At 41.6% G+C, this 24,038-nt stretch overlaps 1 protein-coding gene across 1 annotated transcript in view; it reads right to left on the reverse strand.

Annotated features, from left to right (window-relative positions):
• TCTN1 (tectonic family member 1) overlaps nt 1–20,763 on the reverse strand; it is a 42,113-nt gene extending 21,350 nt beyond the window's left edge. Inside the window, exons 1-5 of the mRNA XM_063454244.1 lie at nt 20,189–20,763; nt 18,609–18,729; nt 5,710–5,840; nt 2,149–2,303; nt 428–515 (exon numbers count right to left, since the gene is read on the reverse strand). Coding sequence (XP_063310314.1) covers nt 428–515; nt 2,149–2,303; nt 5,710–5,840; nt 18,609–18,729; nt 20,189–20,726 — 1,033 coding nt within the window. The 5' untranslated portion in view covers nt 20,727–20,763. The remainder of the gene's footprint in view (nt 1–427; nt 516–2,148; nt 2,304–5,709; nt 5,841–18,608; nt 18,730–20,188) is intronic.
• Nucleotides 20,764–24,038: the final 3,275 nt, after the last annotated feature.

Here is a 24,038-nt window from a genome sequence, read left to right on the forward strand (position 1 = left end):
CCCGGACCCAGAGAGGGGGCAACCATTAATGGATGTGTAAAGAGAAGAGGAACAAAGCATGAGAAAGGTGATAGGAGAGAGATTGGCCTAAAAAAACAAAACATGTTTTGGCAGTAAGGAGCCCAATTCTTTAGCTGTGCCATAGTCATTTTCCTATTTTCTAACCTACTACTTACCAGATTCCATTACTGTGATGTGTTTCGTACATTTAGATAACCACTGTAGCTTGCACTATATTGTAAAGCAGAGTATGAATGTTGTGAGCAACTGGGTCAAGACTAGGCTATAAGACTACCAACAGGAAGGCATGGACAACTTTATCCAGAAAAATCTCTTTGGAAACATCAGAGTGGATTTTTATTCTCATAAATCCAGGATAGTATGAACTATTGTTCAGTTTTAAGTAATAGAAAGTACAAAATCTTACCTATAGGACTATTATCTGTGCAGGCGTTGGTACCCAGTGGAGTAGGAAGTTTAAAGAAAGAGTCTGAAGTTAAGATCGGTGATCCATACTATGTAAAAAAAAAATAAAAACACAATGAAAATCATTACTGATTTCTAAACTGAAATTTGAAAATGTAAAGACTTGTACCATGCATTATATTGTATATACACATATTTAATCAACTGCAATAATAACGACATTTAAAGTATCCTTTCCTGGTTCAGAGAGGAGTACTCCGTTCTGATGGTTTATCTGCTCATTATTTGTGTAATACTGTAAACGAATCTCCCTCTCAACATTTTTATCACCGACTTGCTTTTTCAGATGATATCAGTAATGAAGCCAAAATCATGTTTCATGTTGTAGAGATTTGACAGGCTTATTCACTAAAATGAAAATTTAAAGTGAATTTCAACATTAGAATCGAAATAGCCGACCTGAAAAATTTCTCTAAGCAAGCTATGCATTCAGTTACTCTACCCTTACATTTTAAATTCACTTTAGTAAAATAGAGAGATTTTAATTCCCCTTTTCATTTTGTCAATATTGTAGATACCTGCGTTGCCAAAGCACTTTGTTTATGGTAGGGGTTATGAGATGTTTTCATTTTCTAAGGACTTATAAAGAAGAGGTATTTGAGGAGGATCTCAGTCTTTTTATGTGGTGTGTCTCAGTTTATGGCATTACCAGTTAAAAGGACACTCTAGTCAACACAACAACTACAGCTTAATGTGTTTGTTCTGGTGAGTATGATCATTGCCTTCAGGCATTTCTATGCAAACACTGTATTTTCAAAGAAAAGGCAGTGTTTATAACCACTTTAGGGGCACCGCCAAGTGGCCACTCCTCAGATGGCCAGTGGAGAAGCTTCCTGGCTCAGGGCTGCACAGTAAGCAGCCCTGCCGTTCAGAATCTCCACGCTCTGCATTGGGACGATGAATTTTCATCATAGAGATGCATTGGTTGAATGTATCTCTATGAGGAGGTGCTGAGTGGCTAAAATGATGTTTGGCCCCGGCCCCATCCCGCCTCGTTGCCCAGCAATTCTGATGATGATAATGAGGCGGATTGGGTCGGGGCGAGCGCGGCGCTGTAAATAAGGTATGTTATAATTGCTTTTAAGGTAGGGGCCAGCCACCTAAATGGTGTGTTTAACACTATAGGGTCAGGAATACATGTTTGTGTTTCTGACCCTACAGTGTTCCTTTAATGAATGAACTAGGCACCAGACTTGTTTGTGTAAATGCACTTGGGGCATTCTTGAGTACACAAAATGCTCTTGCTCTCTCCTAAATGGCAGCACTCCTCTTTCTCCTCCAGCTCTGCTTCACTCCCACATAATTTGACTGCGGTTTCCTGTCCTAATGTGTTTTATACCCCACCTCCTATAGACTGTAAGCTCGTTTGAGCAGGGCCCTCTTTAACCTATAATAACTCACCTCACAATCACTCACAATGCAACATTTATTTGTTGTCTGCTTCTTTAGTGTATCATGTCAGATGATAATCATATAGCAGGTTGCATTCTGAGCAGGGACACAGTTGAATGTCGTAGTTAAGCTATTCCCACACTTTTCACTATGAGTACTGAGATTGAGCAGTATTGTCACGGTACCCTCCATCTTTGCAATGGACTTGTGTAACCATAGGGCTTGTGCGCTCCACAGGCCTGCACAATATGAAAATACACACGTATTTACCTCGTATCTTGTGGCTGTGCGTGCTTGAGTGGAGCCAACAAAATTTGCAGTGTTCTCTTCATTATTAAATACATTTCCCCCAAACTCTTTCAGCAGACTATCAAAGTTAGACTCTGATGGAACATCAGGAGTAATAAAGGACAACGCTGGCTCATCTAAGGGAGGAAAAGGCAAACACCATGTAAAGCATATATATAGGTGTATGAAGGATAACTAACCAATCAGCATGTATTAAGCATAGTAAATCAATCAACATTTAGATCTGTATACCTCTACTTTAATATTATTATTTTACTTAAAGTATTGAACCTGTAAAATACATTTATGGGTTATTCATTAAACTTGACATTGAAATAGCAAATTTGAGACTACAATAGCCAAACTATAACTATAGGAGAGTTGGAGTGAGTTACAATTTGGAGTTTGGTGAATAACGTGGCCAGCTTTAAAATTCCTTACACTTTCTACAGAGTAGACACTACTGAAGTTCATAGTGGCATACGTAGCACCAATAAACATAACTAAAACATAAATAAAAATATATCTCTCTCTCTCCATCGGACCTCTGTTATCAGGGCACCATGTGATGCTCTAGGTTCTCATGCAAACTTTGGCATCCATTTCATAGCATACAGTTGCAAGAAAAAGTATGTGAACCCTTTGGAATGATATGGATTTCTGCACAAATTGGTCATAAAATGTGATCTGATCATCATTTAAGTCACAACAATAGACAATCACAGTCTGCTTAAACTAATAACACACAAAGAATGAAATGTTGCCATGTTTTTATTGAACACACCATGTAAACATTCACAGTGCAGGTGGAAAAAGTATGTGAACCCCTAGACTAATGACATCTCCAAGAGCTAATTGGAGTTATATGTCAGCCAACTGGAGTCCAATCAATGAGATGAGATTGGAGGTGTTGGTTACAGCTGCCCTGCCCTATAAAAAACACACACCAGTTCTGGGTTTGCTTTTCACAAGAAGCATTGCCTGATGTAAATGATGCCTCGCACAAAAGAGCTCTCAGAAGACCTACAATTAAGAATTGTTGACTTGCATAAAGCTGGATAGGGTTATAAAAGTATCTCCAAAAGCCTCGCTGTTCATCAGTCCACGGTAAGACAAATTGTCTATAAATGGAGAAAGTTCAGCACTGCTGCTACTCTCCCTAGGAGTGGCCGTCCTGTAAAGATGACTGCAAGAGCACAGCGCAGACTGCTCAATGAGGTGAAGAAGAATCCTAGAGTGTCAGCTAAAGACTTACAAAAGTCACTGGCAAATGCTAACATCCCTGTTAGCGAATCTACAATACGTAAAACACTAAACAAGAATGGATTTCATGGGAGGATTCCACAAAGGAAGCCACTGCTGTCCAAACAAAACATTGCTGCACGTTTACAGTTTGAACAAGAGCACCTGGATGTTCCACAGCAGTACAGGCAAAATATTCTGTGGACAGATGAAACCAAAGTTGAGTTGTTTGGAAGAAACACACAACACTATGTGTGGCGAAAAAGAAGCACAGCACACCAACATCAAAACCTCATCCCAACTGTGAAGTATGGTGGTGCGGGCATCATGGTTTGGGGCTGCTTTGCTGCGTCAGGGCCTGGACGGATTGCTATCATCGAAGGAAAAATGAATTCCCAAGTTTATCAAGACATTTTGCAGGAGAACTTAAGGCCATCTCTGTCTTCCAGCTGAAGCTCAACAGAAGATGGGTGTTGCAACAGGACAATGACCCAAAGCATAGAAGTAAATCAACAACAGAATGGCTTAAACAGAAGAAAATACGCCTTTTGAAGTGGCCCAGTCAGAGTCCTGACCTCAACCCGATTGAGATGCTGTGGCATGACCTCAAGAAAGCGATTCACACCAGACATCCCAAGAATATTGCTGAACTGAAACAGTTCTGTAAAGAGGAATGGTCAAGAATTACTCCTGACTGTTGTGCACGTCTGATCTGCAACTATAGGAAACGTTTGGTTGAAGTTATTGCTGCCAAAGGAGGTTCAACCAGTTATTAAATCCAAGGGTTCACATAATTTTTCCACCTGTGAAAGTTTACATGGTGTGTTCAATAAAAACATGGCAACATTTCATTCTTTGTGTGTTATTAGTTTAAGCAGACTGTGATTGTCTATTGTTGTGACTTAGATGATGATCAGATCACATTTTATGACCAATTTGTGCAGAAATCCATATCATTCCAAAGGGTTCACATACTTTTTCTTGCAACTGTACCATGGGAGTAAAATGAAAATTTATGATATATATGGCTGTGCAAAGACAGACAGGTGTACAATGCAAATTTAAAAAAAAAAATAAAAAAATAAAAAAAATAAACTGTTCAGAATTGAATACAAGGAGTAACCCATTGATAACTTTTACACTGCTATCTAACCTCTGACAGATATGTTTTAAGCTTTTAAAGTTCCAAGTTGGGATCTAGATGTTATTACCTAATTAAGTAGTAATGAACTGATTGAATTCTAACAAGAAGCTCAGTTGACTATGCCTGAAAGGAAACCTGTGATATCGACCGAGCTATCGCATAGTTTGAAATGGGTTAAATGTTAATATTTACATCTTATATTCAACACATCATGACTCGTATATATCTCTTCTCGATTAGACTCGAGACAAATAAATGTTTATTTTTAAAAATAAATATTTATTTGGGGACTCTTTTTCAGAGCTCATTTTCTCAGGAGGAGGGTGGGGAAGCTCTAAAATCTCCTGAGAAAAAAACCTGCATGGTTTTCACGCCCTGTCAATGTTTTATACTAAATCAGAAACTTGTCTTTCTAAAGTGTAAAAAGGTGTTTTGGACCAATATCAATTTTGCTAATGCCACACAAATCCCCGAGACACCTGTGCAAACAATAAATATTTACACAGTATGTCTTTCTTATACAATGCCTCCTGCTTTTAATAAACAGATATTTACAATACATTCCAGGACAAACAAATGCACAATAATAAAAGCAAAATAAAACCAAACACTATTTACACAAATTAGTATGGAGCACACACAGTCTTCTCATTGTGCCAGTCCATTTAAGATGCTAAACCCTTACTTGACTATGAAGGAATTAAAAACATCTATCTAGACTCCATGAAGTCCAAAAAAGTAGATCCCCTGGTGTTAAAGAACTACACATCCCATGACTCTTTGCTAACCTTTAAGTGTATTGAAATCTAATGAACATTCCTTTGTTTCTGCTTTGTATCCAATCTGTATTCTGTGCTCTTTAGCTCACACAGAGTCTACCAAAAGATGGAGTAACCATTGTGTGCATCTTGAAGTTTATCTTTCAAGACATCTATGGCGAGCAAGGTTTGATACTGATACATCAGTCGGCTACTCATACGGACTCTTACTCCAGACAATAAAATTTGATTAATGCCTTTTATATATAATTACAAAAAATAATATTGCTTCTTTAGATGAAAATTCTGATCTCCTGGTAAGTATTCTATATAAAAGAAAAGTTAACCACGACAGAAGAACCAACAATGTCTCTTTAGTATAGGAATACAAGTACATACAGTTTGTTGCTTGAATGCAGAAAACATCTGGATTGATTATGTCTACATTTTGGACAACTCTCTGTGGAGTGGCAGAAGAAGAGTTGATTGAATAGAGAACAGTTTTCCGCACACATAGACGACTGTCAGTTCTGTATAAAATGAAAAAAATAAAAACATTATATCATGAATAAAACAAATACAAAGCATAACAATAAATAAAGTAAAATAAAAACAACAAAAAAAGAAATCTGCAGATGTATCTAAAGTAAATAAATACTAACTATGGGATTCCAGAATGGCTCTGGTAAACAGAAAAGGGTGTGTTTGTGAACTAAAAGAACACTGTAAGACCACTTCATCTCAATGCAATGCAGTAGGATGAACACTAGTATGGCAAGGGCTGAAAGGTTAGCAATACTCCCCCTTCAAATACCCACACTGCAGGGGGGGGCCCACAATAGAAAGCAGGACACTACAGCATAAAATAAATAAATAAAAAGAAAAACATGGTGCAAGAGGATAAAACGAAAACAGACAACAGTTCAAATAGCTTGCCCTCTGGTGAGTCCCTGCTCAGATCTTAGCTCATCTTGTGTCATTACAGAGAAAACCTAAGACATTTGCACATCAGACTGATCCCACCAAAAAGGGTGGTCCAGATCCGAAATGCAGGCCGTTTCTCCATGAGAGATACAGCAATCCCAGACAAACATTTTAGCCTTGCCATGTCTCGTCAGTGAGGTATAGCCGATACCCCTCTAGGCACAGCAAGCAAGGAGTCCACATCTTGATTACCACTTTAAATTAGGGAGAGCAAAATTACATGGTGCAAGAAGATACGGAGAATGGCCAATTGCTCAAATAGCTTGCCCTTTGGTGGATCCCTGCTAAGTTAAAAGGGTAATCCAGATTTGGACCCCAAAGCCTTACTTTGGTACATAACCTTGCCAATGAGGTAGACAGAGTACCACTTTGCCTGTGTAGATATGCAACTGTGGTCACATTATCCAATCTGACTTGAATTTAATGTCCCTAAAGAGGTTTCCTTAAACTTAGGAGGGCCAATTGCACTGGTTTGAGCGCACTGTGATTTGATGATTTTCAGGAATTTTGAGATGTCTCTTGACCTATATCCTGTAGAAGTTTTTCTCTTAAGGAAAGCTGTGAGGAGCCAATAGTCTAAGTATGGAACAAGATGGAGACCTTTTTGAGGGTTTGTGTATGGTTTTATACTGTGGAGTATTAGGAGGAGCTTAACTTCTAAATCAATCTAATTGACTGCCTGCCTTTCTGTCAAGTGTTGGTGCATATCACTGTTATTGTGGACTGCCTCTAATCCAAAAGGGAAAAACTAATTCCAAAGGGTTCACATACTTTTCCTCGCCACTGAATGTGTGACAGAGTAGAAGGTCATTCGCCCACTGTGTCCAAAAGGGGACCATGTTATGGTTGTTTATTAATACTTGAGTGCCTAGCAGACAGTGTTACTAGCCAACACTCCAGATTAGATGAGAAAAAAAAATATTAAGCACCTGGTATTGAGATGACTTTAAATGAAACACTATGAAGTAAAAATGAAACTGTTTTTTGATGGTAAATTCCATTAGTTATATAGTTGATGCAACTGTAAGCATTTGCATCTAATGTACATAAAATTATATCTATGCCACCTTGTGGTAGGCAACCAGAATATTTACCATCTCTACATTTGATGGGACATTACAATTCAATTTTAAGGATTTTTTTTTGCTTCACAAATGCAAACAGTAGAATCAGTTAGCGGTTCCCAACCTTTGTTTGAATCAAAGGAGACTTCAAACAGAGATAATACAAGGTACACTTAATCATTTTTCCTCAGTTGGCAACACATAAATGCCGCAATCAGCACTACTAGAAGATATGCATACTTCCACCCACATTTACTAAATTTGGATACCAAGATATATCTATCTTATCTATCTCTTGGTATATAAAATTCTTCTCCTTCTCTCCCCCCTCACTCTGCTCTTCAGAAAGATATTTATGACCCTCTGCAAAAATGGTGTCTATTTTCTAACAAACTTGTGTCTTATCTACACTCATGTTGCTTTTTTAATATTAAATATTTTTTATTGGTTTTATCACAAAATACATAAAACTCATATAAGTACAAATTTCTTCACAATAATTTCACTTTGACACAATGTTACATAAAACATACAAAACAGGGGGACGGGGCCTGACAGCCAAGATGGCCGGTCGCACATTCCCAGAGCTCCAGCCATGCAGCACATAAGCACGCAATTATTGACCGACCCGCTGATGCTGGCAGCACAAGGTGACCACAGACTAACCCACAAACGAATGACCAACAGAATGATACCGGTCCGGCACCGAAACAACGAGGAACAACCCAGACCGTCCATGCAGCCTATACACAAGCAAAGCCTGAAGCCCGGGGGAGACGGACGATTTCCCGGCATGGGACCCGCTCGTAAGTGTGGACCTGACACTGCCCTGCTGCCCCCCCCTGGACCGGTGGGGGATATCCCGGTCCTCGCTGGGGACAAATCACCCCCACACCACAGCCTGCTCAAGCGACGACGCCTACCGCAAGACAGGGCAGCCCAGGCCCAAACAAGATGGCGGTGCAGCCACAGCAAAGCGCTGCACTAGGGCGCGCAGCAGACAAGAGGGAGCCACGGGGCTTAAGCAAAGTGGCCGATGGCATCATCACTCAAACACCGCAACAGACCCCCAGCAACTGGGAGGCAGCCTCTAATGCATGGTTCAAAGCCATGTGGGAGCAGTTCTGGGCTAAGCTAGCACGTACGCACCGGCTGCCTCAGCCACTAAACCTTGGGAAGAACCCAGAACACCCACGGCACGACAACCAGCCAGGGCCGTACACCCTAAGCAGCCCGCGACCGGGACAGGTCTAAAGACCACAAAGCAACAACAAGCCATCACACCCAAGGGGCATGCACCCACTACTGCCCATCGGAGCACCGGCAAGCATGGAGGCCCCGGCAACACCCCCACGAGGGGGAAGAGCGGGAGGGGCAGATTCCAACAAGCCTGGCATATCGGCACCCGAAGGTGGAAGGGTCTACGCGGCTCGCAATACCGAGCACACTCACGAGACTACACACCGCAGCCCGCACAACAAGACCAGGGACAGGCATGCAGACAAGTCGGGAGGCCAACTCAAGCGGCTGCTCGCAGCTGGGACTGTAAAGCAGCAACACAAGAGATGGCTGATACAAGGAACGCCTCTGAATGCTCCCAGACATATGCTGAAAGCCTGCCGACCTCTGGTATAGGGTGAACCGGGACACTTGTAACAAACCGGCATACTGCTGTTATGCCTACTTTCCCTGATTATACCTTAGGGGTTCAATTGTCTCCTGTCTTATTGTCCCTTTCTCTCCTTACGCCCCCATAGAATAGTTACCACCGAAGTTATATTTGCTCTGTGCCAGAGGATAGTTACTACCTATCGGTGCACGCAACTACAACCACCCGGGACTCTCATTGTTTTAACATTCTTGTTTGTTTTGCAATCTCTAACTAATCTTTTGGATAGCATCATAATGTCTCACTAGCCCACTTGTCATAATTCCAGAGAGCTTGCCACCTGCCATTATCGAGCTGAAGGGTCGGATTGCCTGGCGCCTCATTTAAGCCCTGCGCCCCTCTCACACTTGCGACTCATACACATGCATCATATTGCATACTTATACAACTCATGTCTGAGCACCTCACATAGACTGCCTCTGTGGCACTACCATGCACGCCCTGCATAAGCTTTCACTTGTTATAATCTGCGAGTATCATTAATGAATAGGGCTCCTACAACACCATGTTACAAGCATGATTACTATATCACAAAAATGTGCATTCCTGTAATATGCCTTGCAATGGAAACTGATATCTACCATGTCTGTTATGTTTGTTATGCTGTCGCGGCACCACAGACCAGCTTATTATTCTTGTTACATAATTTGACTCTTAAAAACAAAAATGTGCTATGTTACCGTTTCCATACCAATGTTATAATATGCCAACGAATTTGTCTGTACCAGCTGTCATTATAGTAAGATAAAACAAAAACATACAAAACAATCGACCTATCAGTTAACAATATATTATTATACTATTATAACACAGTACAGGTATTACCCTATAACTGTCAATTACCTCAACATATTGTCCTCATCCCGGCTCTTACGCAATTTACCCTATATTTAAATATATATATAGAAAACAAACCCGCCGGGTAAGAGGAGGAGTGGAGGACCTGGGCTTGCTCGCGGCGTGATGGGCGGGGGCGGCCCGCGGGACCGGGCGTTTCAACCCAGCCTGTTTCTCACCCCCTTCCTTTCTCTCTATCACTAATTTCACTGTGCCTCTCCCTCTATCTCTTCCTTCACGTACGTACAGCGGAACTTACCTATCGACCCTACCTATTAGGGTACATCCGCCTTTTTTCGATAACTCAATCCATGGCTGACACTCTGATAGTGACCAATGATACCAGCACGGCATCTCACTCCTCCTTCAGGCGCCTAAAGCACAGGGGGCAAGGTACACCTCGGACACATAGTGGGGACTCTATCTGAGGGTGCGTAAATTGGAGGCAAACATACCATGCACGAACGGGTTAGACAGTCTCATAACACCCCTTAGGGGCATGTGACATAGGACAGACAATAGGTAGAGAGAACAGACGAGTTAATACAGAAGAAGATGGGCTATCCACATGATCCGCACTACACCGGGACACCTGACACACGCTACAAACAAACACAGGGAAAAGGCAGGGGGAGCCCTGGGATGTAGGACAGAGACAGAAAATATAGAACTGTAACACCTCCATACCCCCTAGACCCTCCAAAGGAGGCGCAGTAAACCTTAGCGAATTAGACAACTAAGGGTCATGCAAAAGTCCAACCACCAACGCACGTAAATACCCAGCCACATAACCCCTGATGTGTACGTTTAGATGGGGGTAGCAGCCTGAAGGATGTATTTACTTACCTTAATGTGTTGTTTAAATTCTATTCTATTTCTACTTTCTGTACCACTTAATACTTTTGAAAAATATTCTAATAAACAAAGATTGACAAAAAAAAAAGAAAAGTATAAAAAAAACCATAATAAATAAATAAATAAATGAATAACTAAAAAAGAATAAATAACTTTAAGCCTAGGAATGAGACAAATCCTGTCTGTTGGAGAGTGTTGCGATGGCCGCGGCTGGACAGTGGAGGACCTGGAGGTGCATGGAGGCATGAAATGCCACGTCAAATTACCTTCTCCACCTTCACAGGTTTTCAAGGAGTAGAAGGAGGATCTGCTTTGGCACAGGGTGCGGATGGCGCCATTGGGGGGAATACCAGAGGCTGGACTCCAGGTCCAGAGTCGCATACTTGCAGCAGCAATGTGAGTGGAGTCTGCTTGTTGGCTAATATTGTTATTATTTTTTTTAAACAAGGGCCTGGGTTTAGTATAGAGGGGGACGACTGGGATTTAGTACAGAAGGGGGGGACTGGTATAAGGATGCTGCATAGCAGAAACATCAATAAGGGCTTGGTCTAATGTTTTATTGATACAATCAATGCTTTCACCTTCTAATACTTCTTTATCACTTCCAACGTCTTTTCTACAGAAAATCACTCTTATCACATGACAGAGTTCACATAGGAGACATTAGTTACACTATGTACATAAAGTTAGAAAAAACTAGCAGATGACAGTGCAGCTTGCAGTATCATATAATTTTTGTATAAACACAGATGAGTCACTGGAGAGATATGTGCGCCATCTATCGGAAAAGAAAGCAAACAACATGCTAATGTGTTGTTAGTCTCCGCTTATAGTCTGACCATCTTATTAATCGAATATTAAAATAATCATATAACAAGATACAGGAAGTAACCACATTTATAAATTAATATTACATTGCTATTCTAAGCATCATAACCACTACAGCCTGGACACCAAGTTGCCTAAAATCATCTTCAAAATGAACTCAGAAGGAGGAGGAGTGGCGGCTGCAGCAAGACGAGAATGCCGCTAAGTGAGAGGCAAGTTTAGTTCAATAAATCAGCACACTAACATTAGAAGTAGATATATGTAAATATAATGTTTGCTGTAGTTTTTTTGTTGTTGTTGTTGTTGTTAAACGTAAACAAATATGACCTTCATAAAGTACAGTAAACTGCATTTCACCACTAGATGGCAGTAAAGATCACACAAATTAAAGGACCACTATACAGGGAGTGCAGAATTATTAGGCAAGTTGTATTTTTGAGGATTAATTTTATTATTGAACAACCATGTTCTCAATGAACCCAAAAAACTCATTAATATCAAAGCTGAATATTTTTGGAAGTAGTTTTTAGTTTGTTTTTAGTTATAGCTATTTTAGGGGGATATCTGTGTGTGCAGGTGACTATTACTGTGCATAATTATTAGGCAACTTAACAAAAAACAAATATATACCCATTTCAATTATTTATTTTTACCAGTGAAACCAATATAACATCTCAACATTCACAAATATACATTTCTGACATTCAAAAACATAACAAAAACAAATCAGTGACCAATATAGCCACCTTTCTTTGCAAGGACACTCAAAAGCCTGCCATCCATGGATTCTGTCAGTGTTTTGATCTGTTCACCATCAACATTGCGTGCAGCAGCAACCACAGCCTCCCAGACACTGTTCAGAGAGGTGTACTGTTTTCCCTCCTTGTAAATCTCACATTTGATGATGGACCACAGGTTCTCAATGGGGTTCAGATCAGGTGAACAAGGAGGCCATGTCATTAGATTTTCTTCTTTTATACCCTTTCTTGCCAGCCACGCTGTGGAGTACTTGGACGCGTGTGATGGAGCATTGTCCTGCATGAAAATCATGTTTGAAGGTGTCTTCCAGAAACTGGCAGTAGGACTGGGAGTTGAGCTTGACTCCATCCTCAACCCGAAAAGGCCCCACAAGCCCAAACCAGTACTCCACCTCCACCTTGCTGGCGTCTGAGTCGGACTGGAGCTCTCTGCCCTTTACCAATCCATCCATCTGGCCCATCAAGACTCACTCTCATTTCATCAGTCCATAAAACCTTAGAAAAATCAGTCTTGAGATATTTCTTGGCCCAGTCTTGACGTTTCAGCTTGTGTGTCTTGTTCAGTGGTGGTCGTCTTTCAGCCTTTCTTACCTTGGCCATGTCTCTGAGTATTGCACACCTTGTGCTTTTGGGCACTCCAGTGATGTTGCAGCTCTGAAATATGGCCAAACTGGTGGCAAGTGGCATCTTGGCAGCTGCACGCTTGACTTTTCTCAGTTCATGGGCAGTTATTTTGCGCCTTGGTTTCTCCACACGCTTCTTGCGACCCTGTTGACTATTTTGAATGAAACGCTTGATTGTTCGATGATCACGCTTCAGAAGCTTTGCAATTTTAAGAGTGCTGCATCCCTCTGCAAGATATCTCACTATTTTTGACTTTTCTGAGCCTGTCAAGTCCTTCTTTTGACCCATTTTGCCAAAGGAAAGGAAGTTGCCTAATAATTATGCACACCTGATATAGGGTGTTGATGTCATTAGACCACACCCCTTCTCATTACAGAGATGCACATCACCTAATATGCTTAATTGGTAGTAGGCTTTCGAGCCTATACAGCTTGGAGTAAGACAACATGCATAAAGAGGATGATGTGGTCAAAATACTCATTTGCCTAATAATTCTGCACTCCCTGTAGTGCCAGGAAAACAAACTCGTTTTCCTGGCACTATAGTGCCATGAGGGTGCCCCCACCCTCATGGCCCCCCTCCCGCCGGGCTGAAGTTGGAGGAAGGGGTTAAAATCTTACCTTTCTCCAGCGCCGGGCTCCCTCGGCGCTGGGGACTCTCCTCCTCCTTTGGACATCATCGGCTGAATGAGCATGTGCGGCAAGAGCCGCGCGCACATTCAGTCAATCCATAGGAAAGCATTCTCAATGGCGTCTTCTGGCGTCTTCTCACTGGGAAAATCACAGTGAGAAGCGCGGAAGCGTCTCTAGCGGCTGTCAATGAGACAGCCACTAGAGGATGGATTAACCCAAAGGTAAACATAGCAGTTTCTCTGAAACTGCTATGTTTACAGCAGGCAGGGTTAACCCTAGAGGGACCTGGCACCCAGACCACTTCATTAACCCCTTAAGGACACATGACATGTGTGACATGTCATGATTCCCTTTTATTCCAGAAGTTTGGTCCTTAAGGGGTTAAGCTGAAGTGGTCTGGGTGCCTATAGTGGTCCTTTAAAGTAAATTATAATAGCAAACTAAATGTTATTTGGTCTACAAACCGCAAGCAAGCAGTAATCTCTGAATGTGTCAGTTTGGTGTATGATAAATGTTTGAATTCCTATAGTTAGTAGGAAACATCTTGGCTTATTTTTAGTAGCCATCCGTTTGTTTCAAATGATAACTGCACACTCAGAGATACTCTCCAAATATCGTCTCAATTTGCTTTTAGTGAATACCTGAATTTCAATTTGGGTCAAATTATGCTATTTGTTTCCCAGATTTGCAATTAAGAGTCATATATCAAGCCAGTGAATAACTGCAGCAGTTTTCCACAGTGTGTTGTACAATTAAGACACTCAATTGAAATGTGAACTGAAAAATAGAGGAGTGGAAAAAAACACTGCCAGGTCTAAATAATATATTATTATTGTTCTATGCTAATGGCAGCATCAGGACGGGTACAGTGATCTCAACACCATTACGCACCAGATGAGTGAAGTGGAACAAACCAAATTACTGCAAAAACAAGCTGAATCTGCAGCACGTAGCTGGGTCAGAATAAGACAGCTTTTCCATCATATCCCCAATGGCACGTGACTATTATATTTGCGTAAAGTAATGTTAGATGTGAACCATTCATATTGCAAAAAGCTGAAAAAGCAGACTGAGTGACCACGTAGCCTGCATACGAAATAGACTCACATTTGGTCCCGCAAACGACTCTTTCTGCTGGTACGTGGCCCGAACTACAGCCCCTTAAAATAAATTGTGAAAGTCATGACATCACGCCCTTAGAGGGACTGTGTCATCTAGGTAACCCCATGTTGTTTGGAGACGCAGAGATGATGTGAACCAATGAGAACCTATTTAAAGTCTGTTCTGGCCCTTACTCATTGCCCTATAGTGGTTTCTGTTCAGTAACATGTTTAGTGCTCCTGCAACTCTTTTGAGTTCCTGTTTTTGACCTTGGTTTCGTTTTGACTCTGTTAACCTCTGGTATCTTGACATGGCTTGTAGTTTGACCTGTGTATTTCTGGTTTCCTGAACCGGCTTGTATTTTGACCTGTGTATTTTTGGTATCCTAAACTGGCTTGTTTTTCATGTATCCTTATCTATGTATTCCTGACCTCAGCTATTCTTGACTTCGATTCTTTCTTGTAATACATTAAATATGGACACTCTAAGGTCCAGTAATTCGGCTTTTTGGACCCTTACTTTTGTGGGTATCTTGTTTCCTGGGGGGAAGGGTAACGGCAACCGTGACAGGTTCTCTGTCAAGTTGGACACAACCCAGGTGTCCCCATTGAGTACGTGGCCCAGTCATTTGCTCAGCATACTATTATTACAGAAGTTACATTTCTGCACAAGCAAATGTTGATTTCATCCAGATTTGGAAGGGATTTATTGGTTGGGCATTACTAGCTGGGGCTCTCTGAAGTAGAACACCTGCATTAGCCAAATACCGAAAAAGGGGCTGGGCCACAGGCATCGTGGGTCCTTCAATTACTGTCAAACTACTAAAAATTGGTATCACACAGAATAAATGTGAATGCTGTCACCAAACCCACTATAAAATGATGTAGTGATTATGGTCTTTAGTGTACACCTTTAAAAGAACACTTCAAACACCTAAAGCACTTTAACTTGCTAAGTGCGAGGAGTATGTATTTTCCCCCATTTTATAAAAAGGGCAAATTTCACTAGAAATTGCCACTTTTATAAATTAACCTTCTTACACCCCTGGCTGTCAGATAATCAGTCCTGTTACTTCCTGGTTGTTTAGCTCAGTGGAACTAACCTCAAGAGGCAGCAATTGCCCAGAGCACATACCTTGCAAAGGCTTCTCGTTGAGCAACATTGGCAAGTCTGTGATTGGACAGCAAAAGAAAATCTGTGCTGTAGAAGAAGCGGAGGGCTTTCAAAGGCTGCAGGTAAGAGATCTGCTGAGAATGCATTTTTTTTCTTTATATGTGCTATATGGAAAAAAATGCATGATTAAATGCATACATATTTTCATTGGCTGTATATCTACCAAATAGTGATTTTCATTAATTTATTTTTTGTATCTCAGACCTTACATACCGTAAACACATTACTTAAATATAAGGGATTACTAAACATAATATTAAAAACTGACAAGTGAAAATGCCCCTTTAAACATTCATGTCATCACACATTTTAGAGATAAAATATTTATTTAAAAAAAAAAAAAAAAAAAAGACTATAGTTAGGGGGAGCGGGGCCGGACCACTGAGCTGAGCGGACGCCAGTTAGAGAAGCTCCTGATGCTCCATGGCAGAGAAATCAACAGAGGCCAAGACCAAGACCCCAGCATGAGATTCTGCTTGCCGTACTGGACACTGCCATGATCCTGACCTTATAAGGCTCCCACGCACTGTTTCAGCGGCTCTGCAGAACAGACATCGCCTGACCTCCCATGAGTAATAGGGGCTTCCCCTGTATTGTCCCTGAGCTATTAAGCCTGTCTGCTCTATGATGCTTGCTGTATCAACCTTACTTCTTTGATTTCCTTTTAAATGCAAGTGCAGAATAGTGATATATTTGATCTCAGTGGATAAATTACTCATCCGTGTTAACCTAGCAAAATTAATCCTATCTACCATACAAGCCTAGAATTATACTTGTGCCATTTCTGTTTATTAGCACTGTCCGTCATGTATGCTTTACCCAACTTTTCATAAAAAAAAACAGCTCAGCTTTGTGGGGTACTAAAACTTTGTGCGATGGGGGGCGGAGCCTGACTGGCTTCCTGAGTAGACACACTATTGCTCAGCTCCTGCAGCCAAAACTGAAAAATCGCCCAAAACTCAATGTTAAAAGCTCGCATCTACATGAGCTCGCCATACCTGAGATCAGAGAGCCTCACTGAATCTCCTGATACCTCTCGATTGAGAATCGGTGCACAGCAACCCGAGATGTTCAACCGCGGCCTGCAGGCACTGGATCTGGGGAGAGACGGACGCTTTACCCGTCCTCTCGTTGGCGACCCGGGAGACACGACACTCCCCCCCCCTCCCCCCCCCAGACCGGTGTTATCCCGGTCCAACCATGGGAGAAAGCCCGGTCATACTGCGGGCAGCCGACTGGACAACGCGGACAGCCCGCAACAACTGGGCAAACTACAATGGCGGACGCCACATGGATAACAAGCCACGGCACAGAGGAGCCGGATATCTTGAAGCGGCTAGAGCGCATCTTTGCAGCATTTTGGGAAAAACTAGCTGACAAACTGGAACGGGAACAGCCCTGCAAGCCAAAAGTCGCCTTGCCCAACGTACCATCACCCAGCTCCCGCCATCGACAAGCTATCCCCAAGCGGAAAAGTGTTGGAAAATGGCCCCGGGACGACGACGCTCCCAGCCTGCTACAGAGCAAAAGGCGGGAACCCTTCTGAGAGACCGCCGCGACATCGGTGGGGATACAACAGAAGGCACATCACCAAGAAGGCACCGGGTGGAACTCCTCCACCGATAGCTCCCACCTGCCGATCCACTGTGAGCCGGGTAAGCCTGTGGCAAGCAACATGGCTGCAGGACACTGTACACCCACAGGCAGGCATTGGGTAAAGTGTCTAAACTGTACAAACTCTATGGCCACCCACGATAACTATGGACTATGGCATACAGTCACACAAAAACGAATGCTATCCTGTCGTTCATTACTTGTTGTTTTCTTCCTGAGTTAAAAATCTGTAGTTTCATTAGGGCATATGAGCACTTCTTTCAAATGACAACCAAAGTACCCACAATTGCATACTACCTATCTCCTAGTACTACTAATACTGCTTAACATGCTTACCAACATATATGTTCCACTTGTGCCTATTATGCTCTAGCTAATATATTAACGCACTGGCAGAATGCATAGAGACCTATAGCCTGGGACTTAATCCCGTGTAACTTCAACGTGTCATATAGAGTGCTAATCATTATTTTATGCAGGTCACGTCTATTACCTCTCTTCTTTGTAAAACGTTAAATGCTATAAATTGACTAGACCTGCAGCAAACCTGGTATAACAACTTGTCTATCTTTATAATTTTTTAAAAATTGTGCCGAGACCAAACTGTCATACAAATGTACAACCGTGTCAAAATATGCTTGCATGTGCTGTCGTGGCAGTGTAAGAGGCATTGTTATTACTTACACAATGAAAAATAAAGAATTGAAAAAAAACTTTGTGCAATGTATGTTAGTATGTAATTAATGGCGTTGTTTTTGCACCGTGTATCACTGTCACTACGTATCTGTTTCACTGGGCATTAAAAATAAAGAATATTAAAAAAAAAAAAAAAAAGACGATAGTCTAGAAATGTTCATATGCAGCATCTTCAAATTGGCGCAACTATCCCTACAAGACATTTAATAGAAACTTAGATATGTGGTTATTTACCTAAAATATGATGTGGAGCAAACTGAAATCTACATGGCAAAATATATAATTTGAAGAAATTTGGCAACTCCGATATAATTACATATTGCTTATTGTTTACCTTACATTTTGAAGATTGAATTTCAATTCACTGCATTTCAGAGTTTATTGAATAACCACGTGAATCAAAAAAAACATGCTTAGAAGTATATTAAAATAACAAACTCAACACATATACATGCGCACTTACGTGACAACAGAAATTGAACATCCAGAGAAGACACTGAAATCCGAAGCAGTGCAGACTGGATCACAACAGCAGTTTACATCACACTGGTCCACGAGCAGATCACAAACACACAGACTGGAAACTTTAGGAACAAAATGAAGAATCCAGTTACAGCAAAGAAAAAAATGATTATTTTTCCATACTTTATTCCATGTTTTACATACTACCTGGCCTCATGTTTGTAAATCCATATTGTTTTACACCTACAAGAAGCAAGCATGTTTAGCTATTATTCCAATTAACAAGAATCTTGAGGGGGGGGGGGGGGGGATCACATTGTGTTACTAAAGGAACAATATAGCACTACGAATACAAACCTGTATTGTCAACGCTATAGTACCCCAGTTGCACTATCCTTTTCAGTAAAAACCTGAAAAAAACACTTCTTATAAGAAAGCATTGAAGTCAATGCTTTCTTATGACCAGCAACAACACTCTAGTGAGTTCTACTTGGTTGTTGTAGAGGAAATGCCTCTACAGTCACTAGAGATGTTTTATTTTGCAATCTGTTGTTTGATATTGCAGAGTTAGAAGACCACAAAAGTCAGTGATGCCACTTTATCTCAATGAAGTGGCATGTGTGCAGTGGTCTTGTCAATTTAACAGTTCAAGGTAAAACATTGCCGTTTTTCAGAAACTGCAAGGTTTACCTTGAGCGTTTAACCCCTTAAGGACCAAACTTCTGGAATAAAAGGGAATCATGACGTGTCAGACACGTCATGTGTCCTTAAGGGGTTAAACAGACCTTCAGTGAATGCTGCACTGATAGATACTGAAGGTACTTCCGCTGTATTGACTAAGTAAAACAGTCACATGACTCAAAAGCCCCCATAGGAAAGCATTAAGTCACTATTTTCCTATGAGGCGGCATTGCGCATGGGCATTTGGTCCCCAATGCTCCTCAATAAGGTGCATTTGATTGGACAACGGCTTTAAGTAAAAAGCTTTATTTTTTGAGAGACACACAGGGGACCTATATTACTAGGGACAAGGACGTTAAAACATTAGGAATACAGGTTTTGATGCTCAACACTTTAGTGTTCCTTAAAAAGGACAGAGTCATTGCACCCAGATCACTTCACTGAGATGAAGTGATCTAGGTGACTTTAGTGTTCCTTGAACCAAAGTGAGTGCTATCAGGAATCTAAAGAAGATTATGCACTAAAGTTTGAATTGTCAGGAAGCTAAATTGAATTTCAAACTTTAGACCAAAACAATTATAGTGGAAGCTTCGCTGACAACATTTTTTTTCCTTCCAATTCAGCTATTTTGGCCTTACGTTTGATATTCACTTTGAATTCCCCACAACTCTTACTTTAATAAATAACTCTGAAAGTGAATTTCAAAATATTGGGCCAAAATCTACATATGCGCTATGCTTTCAGTCGGCTACTTTGGTGTAAAATCTTACATTCACTTTGCATTATAGACAATTTAGGTTTCAGTAAATAACCATGTATTTATTAGAATTTATTAAATAATTACATCAATACATTCAGTCAAGCACTGCTGCTCGAAAGCCAAGCTTTTCTATAATTTACCATTGGTGAGAGGGGAGGGGAGGGTCACAGCACGAGATTGCACTGACAGCTCAGTGTCTCTGGCGATGAATGGGGGCTGGGTAACAGCAGACTCCTCTGGGAGATCAGGGAGAGAGTGCCCTCGGTCAGTGGTGCTGGTCCCTGGGAGAGCAGTGAGAGAGTGCCCTCGGTCAGTGGTGCTGGTCCCTGGAGTCTCTGGGAGATCAGTGAGAGAGTGCCCTCGGTCAGTGTGTTCAGTGGTGCTGGTCCCTGGAGTCTCAGTGAGAGAGTGCCCTCGGTCAGTGTGTTCAGTGGTGTGTGGGGCTGCTGTTGTAGTAGCGTAGTATGTCGGAGTGTGATCCTGTTCTGTGTTATAGGGGGATACTGAGGTGCCCTCCAGGGGGGTGGTCTCGTTGTCCATCAGTAAAGATATCGCCGTGTCCTCCCACTCCTCGATCTCGGCTATATCTAGGTAGGTAGAGTCCCCTGGCTTCTCTGACACGCACGGCACTGCCCAGCGGATAGCGAGCACAATGAGCCAGCTCTGTAAAGCAGCCATGGCAGCTGTCTGGGAGCGTTGCTATAAACAACCAGCGGCTCGGAATCCAGGAAGTGACGTGCGTAACACGCGCCGCACTACAAACGTAACTGGCGTGCGACTGCAGCTAGAGAGATTATTAGACATTCTTACAGTTTAACATGTAGTAATTACTGGCTCACATGCACTGCTTTCAAACAAGGGGGATCCTTTTCTGTGTACTTATCCTATACCTGGGCAAAGTAAGGGCTGGTCATGGCCCTTAACAAAATAAAAACCAGTACATTTTATCTCACAGTTCATCATTACTCAATTGTCTTTCCCCATTTTCCTGGTCTAACATATCATATTCCAGGGTTCCCCAACAGTAGTGAAGTGGTTTTAGTGCACAGATACTGTCTATGTTCTCAGTTTCTTAAAAGAGCACTTTAAGAACCAGAACACTACAGCTTAACCTCCCCGGCGGTCCGATTATGTTAGTATTTTTGAATGTTAAAGCGGTACATTGTTTTGTATGTAAATTTGTTCCAAACAAGAGTCTAGTAGACATCCCGGGTATGATAAAGTTTGAAACACGAAATCATAAATTCTAATATAAATAACTATAAAAAATAATAAATTTAATTACTAATGTAATCAACCTAAAAACACAGAAATTTGTCCTAACAAGGGTGCAATATAACTAGTCACTGTAATACTAGACACTGCATATTGGTTTAGTAAACATCCCGGGTATGAACAATTTTGAAACATGGGACTGCACAAAGTCCAATATCACAATCAGGACAATGGAACCTGATTTCCTTTCTAATTTTCTCTCCACTGTCATCTCGCTTCGAACAACAAGCCACGCACATCCTTGTAGGTGCTGACTTTTTCTCGATTGGTGGGATGTAGTCCATGAAGTGACGACCAGTCAGGCGTTCTTGGTTGACAACGCCAACAGCACGACGTCCAGCTCTATTCACAGCCATTGATGGTGTTTGGTGCTTCACAAAGATACGTTCGACAACTTTCCAAATGAAGTCAGAATGAACCTCAGGCTTGTCACTCTTTTTTTTAACAGTATGTAGGCATTCCACAAGCATTGCTCAATAAGACGCCTGAAGATCCTCTTGTAGTACTTCTTTTGCCGTTTCCTTATTGCTGGGTAGAATGTCATTGCTTGGTCTACTCTGTCGACACCTCCCATGGTGTTATTGTAGTCTATCACTACTTGTGGCTTCATGATTTCTTTCCCACCTTTCGTGCGTACCATAACAGTGGAGGTATTGTGAACTGTACTCCTTAGGCACGCATCTTTCTTGTCACGCCATTGCAGTGCCATAATTTTGCCTTTTTACCAGGCAACCATTTCTCCAGTCTTCAGCTTCTTATTGCCAAACATTGGCGGGATGTCGCACCAGTTAGCCCTAACGGTTCCATAGGCATCTGTTTTGTTTTGCAGAAGAAACTTATAACGTTTAGGAGACGTATAAAAGATGTAGTTTGTTACGCAATAGCCCTGATTTAGCAATGGCTCAATGTGTGAAAGAACAGAAGATGTTGCCATACCATAGTGGCTGTAGTTTGGATTGAATTTTGTTCCTTTTTCAGTGTAAATGACTGAATTCCAAATGTAGCCAGTTGACGATTCGCATAGCATGTAAGATTTTACCCCAAATCGTGCTCTCTTTGATGCAATGTATTGTACTCAGCTCAGCCTTCCCTTGTAGGCCATTAGACTTTCATCTATGCTGATCTCTCTTTCTGGCACATAGCTCCGTTGGAAATTTGTTAGAATCGTTTGAGATACTTCAAATTTTCTTTAGTTTTGGTGCAGGATGAGTAGTTTCATCAAATTCTTCGTTGTTTTCGAAGTGTAAAAGTTTCATGATCAGGGAAAATACCACTTCTGCAGGGTTTCCCCACCTCCCCTTGAAGTATTATTAGTCCCAGGAATTTCCAAATGTGATCTTTGGTCACTGCTTTCCACTTTCTGCTTCTTGAAAACTTCTGATGCAGAGTAGCTAATTGTTGCTCTTTGTACCGGTTTGTCTTAGTAACAATTTTTTCAATAACCTCATCGGTCAGAAATAATTGTAAGTATAGCAAGATGTTGTTGTGTTCAACGTCTACTTTCATACCAGATGCTCCAGCAAATGGGAATCTTGGGGGCGCTGCCTGATCCATACCACAGTCAATAGAGCACCAAGTTCGCACATCACTGAGCTCAGTCGCAGAATCGTCTCTGTCGTCAATTTCAGTGTCTGATGACGATTTTTTCCATGAATCACTATCGCTTAATTCTACAAGTGATTCTAATTCACTATCGCTGTTTTCTAGCTGGTCTAAAACCACTTTGGACCTAAAGGGACGCTTTTTGGATGCCATGGATGTTCTCAAGTTTCCAGGCAGAAAGAACGGTAAAAGCGCAGGCAGGACACTGGACAAAGCACTGGGACAAGACTGAGGTGAGAAGGTTTGATACAGTAATGTAATCCTAACATATTACAATGCATCACAATGTATTACTATGTTTTATGTGTATTTGTTTTTTGTTTTTAATTTCCGCGCTTGCAGGGAAAGGGAACCCGGAAGACAGATGCATGGCTTGGGGTTACCGTTTTTGGTACTGAAAATTAACCCCGAGCCATGCTCGGGATTACTGCCAGGGAGGTTAAAGGAACACTTCAGACACCAAAACAACTTAATCTAAATTAATTTGTTATAGTGCCAGGAGGCCGCCTAGCGCGCTGTTTCCTTAAGTGGTTAAACCATTCTGAAACGGTTTAACCCAAAAGTTGCCTCCAGCGCCAATCTTAACTCCACCCCCTTTACCCCCAGACGGCATCTGGCTTCTGAAATCTCAGTGTCGGGAAGCGCAGAATGCTGCCGAGGAGTGTTACCTCTGATTGGCTGAAGTCAGTCAGCTGACATTTTCTAAGCCAAAAGTGGCTTAGAAAGAAACTTACCTTTTCAAGCTTGTTTTGTGAATGAGAGGTCACTGATTGCCTAAATGTGTCAGCTGACCGCTGAAACTAAAATTTCAGATGCCGGATGCCGCCTGTGGCGTTGTAGGCAACTTTGGGGTTAAACAGTTCGAGAACAGTTTAACACCTTGAGGTAAGCATGCACCATAACAACTTCATGAAGATTAAGTTGTTATGATACCTGAACTGTCCCTTTAACACAGTGGTTCTGCAGTTTCAGCTTCCTAAGCCACCTCAACACAATAGATGTTGGCTTATTTTTTTTATGAAAAGCCTATAGTGTCACAAAGGGAATGCAAAGTCAACTATAAAAAAAATACTTCCATGCTGAACCAGCTGCAATCCAATTACACAATATATT

This window comes from Pelobates fuscus, chromosome 5, assembly GCF_036172605.1.
Source record: "Pelobates fuscus isolate aPelFus1 chromosome 5, aPelFus1.pri, whole genome shotgun sequence".
NCBI classification, from domain to species: Eukaryota; Metazoa; Chordata; class Amphibia; order Anura; family Pelobatidae; genus Pelobates; species Pelobates fuscus.